The sequence below is a fragment of the Archocentrus centrarchus genome, chromosome 19 (genome assembly GCF_007364275.1).
Source record: "Archocentrus centrarchus isolate MPI-CPG fArcCen1 chromosome 19, fArcCen1, whole genome shotgun sequence".
In the NCBI taxonomy this organism is placed as follows: domain Eukaryota; kingdom Metazoa; phylum Chordata; class Actinopteri; order Cichliformes; family Cichlidae; genus Archocentrus; species Archocentrus centrarchus.
The window spans coordinates 28,762,815-28,771,936 of record NC_044364.1 but is presented as its reverse complement, the minus strand read 5'-3'; the positions used below and the strand labels follow the sequence as shown (position 1 = coordinate 28,771,936).

Genomic DNA, 9,122 nt, shown 5'->3' with positions numbered 1-9,122 from the left:
AATAGATCAATAAATTACGCAGGTGCCACATTTATGTGCACATTTAGTTATCACTAAGAATCATAAATCCAGTGTCAAAGTTCGCCCCAATCTGTTTTTCCTCTAACAGAGACACACTTCCACCCCAAACAAACACAGCAAAGAGGGAGCGGAAAAGAGGACAAGTTTATTTAAAGAATGTGGGCTAAATTTATAAAGAATGTTTCGGGGTGGAAAAATGAAAAGTGAACTCTGTTGTAGCTCTGCTGCTCCTGCAGGGCTGCAGGAACCACACGAGGCAGGTCGAGCCTTGCTCGGTGCAGAGGAGTTCTCACACCTGTGTGCAGTTTAAGGTGCTAATGACCACAGGTGGGCAGATTGAACATTAGTGGTGTTGCTTGCTTCAGCTGCTTTTCCCCCAGGGGATCAGCCGGCTCAGCCTGGTCCCCAGCTACTGCTGCTAATCCCACCAGGTAATTTTTAATGAACCTTTTCCCTTCATCTCACTGCCCAACAAAATTAATTCATTCACACATGAAAACCTGTTAGAAGATCAGCACTGTCTTTCTAACTTCAAGTGAACACACAAAGCTTGTGTTTCATAAATGTGAAAATGCACTAATAGCTCAGTGACTTTGTTGTTTTGGTCTGATTGGTCAGCAAATGTTCAATATTAATATTTGTTGTTTCATTTTTGCCATTTCCACTGTTGCATCGCCTGCCTTACCTTAAGATGAACAAATGTGGCGTGTTGCTTCATTTGATCTCTTTTCTGATTTTGACAGCATGTGATACACTTTGTACTCTTTTGCAAAAGAAAAGTAGGCGCTGACAGTATGTGAGGTTATCTTACAGGATCTAAATGCATAAAAGCATTTTCTTTGCTCTCTCTTTGTGAATGTAGGGAATCTGAACGTGCTAAACAGGAGATAAGAAGATTGCTCTTTCATCAAGCGCAGCCTCTTGGGCTGACTCTGATAGTGCCACAGATAAAACTTTTATCTATCTGGAGTGAAATCAAAGTAATTTTGTGGTTGTAAGAGCAGCTGGTTAAAGGCAGCTTAATAAATTGCACAATTTACACTTTAATATGCTGACATCCAACCCAGCTTTTTTTTTTTTTTTTTTTTTTGGTCAAGGTTCAAAGGTCTCATGGTATTTTTATGAGCTCTCATACTGTGTTGCCCTTCAGAGCAGAGGAAGAGGATCTGCACACACCTCTAAGGACCAGCAGCAGGTAGGAGAACATGTGACTACTTCCAATTGTGGTGTTAATTTGTAAACTAGTATTGTTTTTTTTTTTTTTTAGGGCCCATTCTTAAAAATCGTATAATGAATTTGTCAAGTGTGATACAAAAAGTAAAACGTTTCTTTAAATGTGGCTGCTTGACGGTTCCCCGTCGTCTTCTGTGTTCTCTAGATTACCTTGGTGGTCTGAAATGGGATACACGTTTGGATCTTAAATAAAAATAGCCTTCCAAACCCCTTCAAATATCTTTATCAGTTTATTCTCATTGCATCTGTTTGTAAATGTTGTGCAGAGCTTACTGTAATTTATATACTGTATGGACTGTAATGCTCTTCTGACCTTTATGGGTTGGTCTCTATCTTGAGTGACTTGGATAACTGTTGCACAATTCATGTTGACTTTGAACTTGATTTATGAACACAATACCAGGAACAGTGTCAAGGAGCTCGGATGCATCATAATGATGTACAGTATGTTTATATGGTCTCGTTTTTAATGGACCTTAACTTACATTTGACCCAATGGTAAACAGCTGGAAGTCTGCATATTTATACATTGTACATCATTTTTCTGCATCCCTGCAGACTCTCCATCATGGACTTCATCTTCCAGTTCCTGTTCTCCCCACTCCCAACCCCTGTGATTGCCTCCCTCTTTGCCTTGGCTGCCGCCACCCTCTTTTACCTGAATAGTCGACCAAGTCCCATCCGGTCTTCCACTGACCTCAACTGCCAAACTTTGGGTATCAAGGTAAAAGGCAGCAAGTTGTCATACTGTCAAATATTGCAAACTGTTCAATCAGTGCATAATCTGCTGTAGATTTTCACATTGATTCTGTTTGAAATCCTCAGGATGGTGCTAGAAAGTCTGCTTTGTTGGAGGATAACAACAACCTGATGTCATATTACCACAAAGATGCAAAAACTCTCTACGAGGTTTTTCAGAGGGGTCTGAAAGTTTCAGGTAATCAGTGACTTTGTCACACGCGTCCTTTACAGAGTAAGCATTGATGTTCCCAGCTTTCTTTTGGGGGCTGGTGTGTATGTTTGCAGTCTTGGATACTTTGTGTATTATATATAATATGTACAATATACATTTTGTTGCCTGCTGAGAGGCAGGGAGACACTTGGGGATCACCTCTCTGTCACGCTTTAAGTAAGGAAACGCCATCACAATATGATACAGATGGCAAAGATTACAATGTTACATTTGTCACTTTGTTTTTGGCTTCTATGTTATCAGGTTTTAAACCCCATCAAAAAAGATAACCATGAAACAATGTAATTAACTCAAAACTTAATGGTACTTAGAAAACATTAGTTATGGTAGCATCTCCCTGTACCTTATACTCCAAGAACTCCAGAGCATTTAAAGCAATAACATGACCCAACCTCAATCATAACAGACTAACAGATGTATGCTGGAAGTTTGAGTTTTATGCTTTCAGAGTACAACCCCCCCCCCCCCCCCCCCCCCCGAAATACTGCCCAGATAAATGGGTTAGGGATAAGTGCAAAAAACAGTAGTGCTCTCTAACATTCAAACACATTCACACTCTGACGGCTGCGTCAGAGAGCAACTTGGGGTTCAGTATTTTGCCCAAGGATACTTTGGCATACAGGCTGGAGCAGTCAGAAATGGACCCACCAACCTTCTGATTAGTAGATAATAGATATTGATCCATTCCTTTAAGGAGCTTCATGTCAGTGTTGTGAAGCTGAGGTTAAATATTGAGCTCTCTTGTTGTTGCAGGTAATGGACCATGTTTGGGCTACAGAAAACCAGGAAGACCATACCAGTGGCTCAAGTATAGACAGGTAAATGGGCAAAACATCTGGGGGGAGCATCAATATGAACTGTTGTGAATTTCAATTTATCCTCACACCACTTCCTTTTTTTTAAAGGTGATTGACAGAGCAGAGCACCTGGGCTCTGGCCTTATTCACAGGGGTTTGAAGCCAAACTCGAGCACTTTTGTTGGCATCTTTGCTCAGAATAGACCTGAGGTCAGTGACGTTTGAGCCTTTTTGTTTTGTTTTTTTTCTCCTTGGTGTGACCAAATATCTTACTGTTTCATGGGTCACTTGCAGTGGATTATTGGTGAACTGGCGTGTTACACCTACTCAATGGTAGCTGTTCCCCTGTACGACACCCTGGGTCCTGAGGCTCTTGTGTTCATTATTGACCGAGGTAACTGGAGCTTCTTTGACTCAAATGCTGAATTAGAACAATTATGATAATTCTGAGGATTAGAAGTTTGATATCTCCCTGATTCCCTACAGGGGTCTGCACCGGTCCTTAAATCTTTTTCTCTTCCAGTGTTCTCCTTAGATTGTTTATTTGCACATTTTTGTGTAAAACTATACATTTTTATGCTTAATGGACATAAGAAAGTACCTTTGCTTGCCTCCAAATGGTACTAGTTTCAGTTTGAGCAATTAATTGCTAATTTTAGTGTTTCTCCAGCTGACATTTTCCAATTCTTTCAGCGGAGCTCTCCACAGTGCTCTGTGACAACCACAAAAAGGCAGAAATACTCCTGCAGAACCGAGAGCAAGGCCAGACTCCAGTCCTGAAAACCATCATCATCATGGATTCTTTCAGCTCTGAGTTGGTCGAACGAGGAGCCAAGTGTGGCGTGGACATCGTCTCCTTGGAGGATATGGAGGTAAATGCCTCTGGGCACAGAGCGGTTACTGATGAGTCATCACTTTTTTTTCTTTTTTTTTAATCTGTACTAATGTTGCCAGAAGACATTCAGCATTATTGAAAACAAGTTTTATCTTTCATCTGCAGGCACTGGGGAAAAGTAATCTTCAAAAGCCAATTGTAAGCTTCTGATAGTCATGTAATGAAATTCATTTTGAGTTTGAAAAGGCTGCATCCTGTTCTGATGAACTGATTTCATGTTCCAATAGCTGCCGAAGCCAGAGGACCTCAGCATTGTTTGTTTCACCAGCGGCACAACAGGTGATTTTACTTAGACTATGACAGTCGTTGCCTGCAGGAATCTATGAGGAAAATTTAATGATGGTTGAATCCAAAGACAAAGTGGCAGTGATGAAGTTGACGATGAGCAATGATATAAAAAAGATGGTAAAATTAGTCTGCCAGCCACTCTGGTGGGGGTGGGGGAGCCCCGTTGGAGGGATTGCCATAAAAATGATGGACTGCACTGACTCTGACTCACTGGACTTTCCCTTGAGTGAAAACACGAAGTTCTTTTGTGGTTTTAAGTCAAATGTTTTAACAGCTATCTGAGGGATCTCTGGAGCCACTTCTCATGGTAATTATGTTTCTCCTAAGAGGCTTTTGCCCATCCCTTAACTTACCCTACAGCAACAATAAATGGCTTAATTTTACCTGCAAAACAAAACCCCCTGGACCTGCAGCCCCCCCTTATACTGGGTGCATAATTGATGAAAGTTGGCTTGCCAGCTGAGATGGTAAATATGTACTTGCTAAACCCCAGTGTCAACATGAGAACATGCTGTGATCATGTCAGAGATAGAATCACACGATTATTTGATTATTAAAAATGAATCAAATCCTTAGACATACTTTAAACCGTCTCTAGGAAAATGGTCTTAGGGCATCATGCCAGATGTATATAAGCACAATATTTTGTTTGCTCTGTCTATTCAAAGCAGTTATAAAGTAAATGGTGCCAAAGGATTTTGGGCGTGCATGTATAATACTGCATTATTTGTAAGCTTTGAAGGGTAAATATTTGTACTTGTTTGTCAGGCAACCCCAAGGGAGCAATGCTGACCCATGAGAATGTGGTTGCTGATGCTGCAGGTGCACTCAAAACCATTGAGGTACATGAAGAGGACTTCATTTTTGGTCACATGCTAAATGTGTGAAATGATCCCTGTGTAGGAAAACATTGTGAGTTCAAGTTATTGCTGACAGAGCTTCTGTGTCACTGCAGGCATCAATTATTCCAACCACCCAGGACGTCAGCATCTCATTCCTGCCTTTAGCGCACATGTTTGAGAGAGTTGTGCAGGTAAGGTCGTGACTCCATTAAGATCAGATCATCATTCAAGAAGTTATTTTAAAGTGTTTTACTTTGTGTGTCTTGCAGACAGTTGTCTTCGGTGCTGGAGCTAAGGTGGGATTCTACCAGGGGGACATCAAGCTGCTGCCAGATGACATGAAGACCCTGCAGCCCACCATTTTCCCAGTTGTGCCTCGACTTCTCAACCGTATCTATGACAAGGTGTGTGTGTGTGTGTGTGTGTGTGTGTTGAGCTGAACACCTTGTATTCCCTGATGCTGCTTACCACAAAAAATGTCAAGTGCAGGAATTTTTTTGTTGTTGTTGACCACTAGGTTCAGAGCGGAGCCACGACACCGTTCAAGAAATGGCTGCTGAACTTTGCAGTGGAGCGTAAATATGCTGAGGTGAAGGACGGGATCATCAGGAAGAACAGTGTGTGGGACAAGCTCATTTTCAACAAAGTCCAGGTACTTGCTCCTGTCCAAGTGCAGCAGAGTAAATGTCTTGTATGTGGTCACTGGCTGCTTAAGTCTGCCTGTTCAACTGCTTGTAAATGCAAATATCTGATCAGCCAATCACGTGGCAGCAACAGTGCATTTAAGCATGCAATTCAAGATGGCTTACTGAAGTTCTTTGTGGGGAAGAGAGGAGCTTTAAGTGATTTTGAATGTGGGACGGTTGTTGGTGCCAGACGGGCTGGTCTGAGAATTTCAGAAACTGCTGATCTGCTGGGATTTTCCTGCACAGCCATCTCTGGGATTTTAGTGGTCCAAAAAGAGGTGCTGACAAGGTGTAACTAATGAAGTGGCTGAGCGTATGTTGAATTGTCAACAGGTGCGTTTTTTTTTTTTTTTTTTTTTTTTTCTCCCTGGACTTAAAGACATTCATATTATAAATTTGATTCAAAAAGGGTGTGTAGTTCATGAGGAATTTAGGAAATGGTGCCTGACACCCCCCCGCCCCCCTCCCAAAACGAGAGCTGCACCAGTCCATTCATTAAAAGTAAACGTGCTCAATCTTCCTTTTAGGAGTCTCTGGGGGGGCGCGTGAGGTTCATGGTGACTGGCGCAGCACCCATATCTCCCTCTGTTCTCAGGTTTCTCAGAGCTGCTCTGGGTTGCCAGGTAATAAACACTTAATCCTCTGTGTGCAGTTTGTGTTCAGATTTCTGTGAATCAGGTAGTCTCTTGATATTGAAACGTGCTGTTAGATGTTTGTTTAGAAGAAGTCTTTGGAACATTTTGTGCTCCTGTAAACATGTACATATATTAAAAATGACCTCCATTAAAAGTGAATTAAATTGGTTTAAAAAAACCAAACTGATTTCAGAATTTCTTTGGCTGCACATCAGTGTCATACAGATTCATGTTAAGGTGACCTGATCACAACGCTGACAGTATTTTAATTGGTCCTGTTAGATCTTTGAGGGCTACGGTCAGACGGAGTGCACAGCCAGCTGCACCTTCACCATGCCGTGTGATGCCACAGCAGGTACAGTTCAGAAGCAGCTGGAGTTCATCTTGAGCTGCATCTCTTTTAACTTCCCACCTGTTGTTCAGTCAGTGAGGGCAGAGTGAAACTTAAACATTTGGTTGTAGCAGAAGAAATTATTTTTCCCCCCCAGGTCACGTTGGGGTGCCTTTACCTTGCAATTTTGTGAAGTTGGTGGATGTTGAAGAAATGAACTACTTTGCTTCAAATGGCGAAGGCGAGGTAGGTTCATGACAGCTCAGCAGTGAGGCTGTGGGGATATTTAAACCTGCAGTAGTGGCAATTTAACCTTCAGGTGCTCAAACTAATTGACAACCTTTACATTCAGAATTTGAGTAACTCAGTCGTGTCTCAGGGAAATCTAAACACATGGATCTCATGGATTTAGTCCAATTTGTTTTCTCCATGTGTGGAAATCTGGGATTAAATTGGAAAATGGAATTCCTCCAGTCACTAACAATTCTTCAAACAATGCCACTTTTCCAATAAGTAAATATAAGCTAAAGGTTGTAGCCTACAGCTAACTGTGTAGTTCTGCATCTTTTTTTTCCGTAATGAAATTAAATCAAACATAGGCTGGGGAGCGGTTCTGTGTTTATAAGTAATGGACAGATGTATGGACAAAATAAAAATTTAATTTTCTACTCATCTTGTGCATCATAATGTCATTATATTCTTTCCAGATTTGTATAAAGGGTAGAAATGTGTTCAAGGGGTACTTAAAAGACCCAGAGAGGACTGCAGAGGCCTTGGATGAAGATGACTGGCTCCATACCGGAGATGTTGGGAAATGGCTTCCGGTAAGTAGCCATCATTTTTAAAAGCACAACAAGCTGTCCTGCACCAGGTTTACAGTACCTGTCATACAGAGGATACAGTTCAGGAGAGCAAGAAATGGGGCAGAATCAGTTTAAGAGCTCTAAAGCTTTTAGAAATGACTCACTGCTTTTCTTGCCCTGAAAGACGCTGTGGTTACTTTGCTTGAGGAGTAAACAGGATTTGTTGAGGTGCTGCAGTTTTAAAGGAACAGGCTGACCTTGAGGAAATGTTTGTTCTGTTGCACGTTAAGTTCAGTGAAGGCATCCAGCATCTCATTTATCTGTCCACTAAATATAACGCTTGGGCAAGAGATGGCTGGAAGTGTGGGGGAAGTTAATTCTGTCCAAATGTTTAAAGCGATCTGTATTTTTTTTTTTTTTCTTTTTAAACCCACAAAAGTTGGTTTCTCAGGGGTTGTGACTGACTTTTTGTCAAATAACATAGCATGAAAGCTGCTGCTCTTTAGAAGTACTGTTGGTAATGACTTTTCTTAGCAAGAAGGCAAAATAACTCACTTTTCAAAAATGTTTACTTGAAGCTCAAGAACATTTTCCCAGATGTGATCCATTATTTTAATCAGACAGGGGGACACAAATGGTTCAAATCACTTCACGTTTACCTCTTCTTACTTACTAGGTCTGTTTGGTTTTTTGGGGGGGGTTTTGTTTGTGGCAGAGTGGAGTTCTCAAGATTATTGACCGGAAGAAGAACATCTTCAAGCTGGCTCAAGGGGAGTACATTGCACCAGAGAAGATTGAGAATGTGTATGTACGCAGTGCGCCGGTAGCCCAGGTGTTTGTGCATGGAGACAGTCTGCAGGTATACTAAGCACCTTTTTGCCACGTGTCTGTATATACAGTGCATAAAGTTCACTTTGACTGTTCTGCCTTTGTCTGCAGTCGTGCCTGATTGCCATTGTGGTCCCTGATCCTGACGTCCTGCCAGGTTTGGCTAAAAAACTTGGCTTCCACGGCTCCATTGAAGAACTCTGCAGAATCCCTGTAATTTTTCTCTCTCTCAAATGTTGTAACACAGTTGTACATGATATCAAATGACTTCCTGGGAATTTTTTTTATTTTTGTCTGCAGGAAATTAAGAGAGCTGTTATTTCAGACATGACCAAACTAGGCAAAGAAGCAGGACTCAAGTCTTTTGAGCAGGTAATGATTTCCTGAATTACTCAAATGAAACGGCTGCCTACTGTAATATCTCTGGAACATCTCATGTTCCAGTTAAAGGTTATCAGCATTATCAGTCTTTGTTGTAACCTCTGTAGCATCTGAGTCTGTGCGAAGTTCAGACCCTGAGCTCATGTCCACTCAGTTAACCAAAGATTTAAGAAATGTGCAACAACTTGGAATTTAAAAAAAATGTTTTTTTATAAGATTTATTGGTTTCTTACACTTTCACCTGCATTATCAGTTATCTTTACTCATGCAGGTTAAAGATGTGCACCTCCACCCTGAGCCGTTCACCATAGAGAATGGCCTGTTAACTCCCACCCTCAAAGCCAAGAGGGCCGAGCTCAAAACCCTCTTCCAGCCACAGATCGACCAGCTTTATGCTAAAATCCAGTAA

At 41.5% G+C, this 9,122-nt stretch overlaps 1 protein-coding gene across 3 annotated transcripts; it reads left to right on the top strand.

Moving 5' to 3' along the window:
- The first annotated feature begins 323 nt into the window (after positions 1 to 323).
- On the top strand, positions 324 to 9,122 carry acsl5 (acyl-CoA synthetase long chain family member 5). 3 transcript variants are annotated; one of them, XM_030754806.1, is made up of 23 exons: positions 324 to 452; positions 884 to 1,001; positions 1,119 to 1,216; positions 1,813 to 1,978; positions 2,080 to 2,191; positions 2,981 to 3,045; positions 3,133 to 3,234; positions 3,319 to 3,418; positions 3,718 to 3,896; positions 4,025 to 4,057; positions 4,147 to 4,198; positions 4,976 to 5,049; positions 5,163 to 5,240; positions 5,319 to 5,453; positions 5,567 to 5,701; positions 6,263 to 6,358; positions 6,653 to 6,725; positions 6,859 to 6,947; positions 7,409 to 7,525; positions 8,220 to 8,363; positions 8,444 to 8,545; positions 8,633 to 8,704; positions 8,985 to 9,122. In XM_030754806.1, exons 3-23 carry the CDS (start codon positions 1,143 to 1,145, stop codon positions 9,120 to 9,122), a joined length of 2,136 nt encoding a protein of 711 aa, XP_030610666.1. In that variant the 5' UTR covers positions 324 to 452; positions 884 to 1,001; positions 1,119 to 1,142. The 3 variants fall into 3 exon arrangements, with proteins under 3 accessions (XP_030610666.1, XP_030610668.1, XP_030610667.1); XM_030754808.1 differs by lacking the exon at positions 884 to 1,001 and having other exon boundaries at positions 1,172 to 1,216; XM_030754807.1 differs by lacking the exon at positions 884 to 1,001.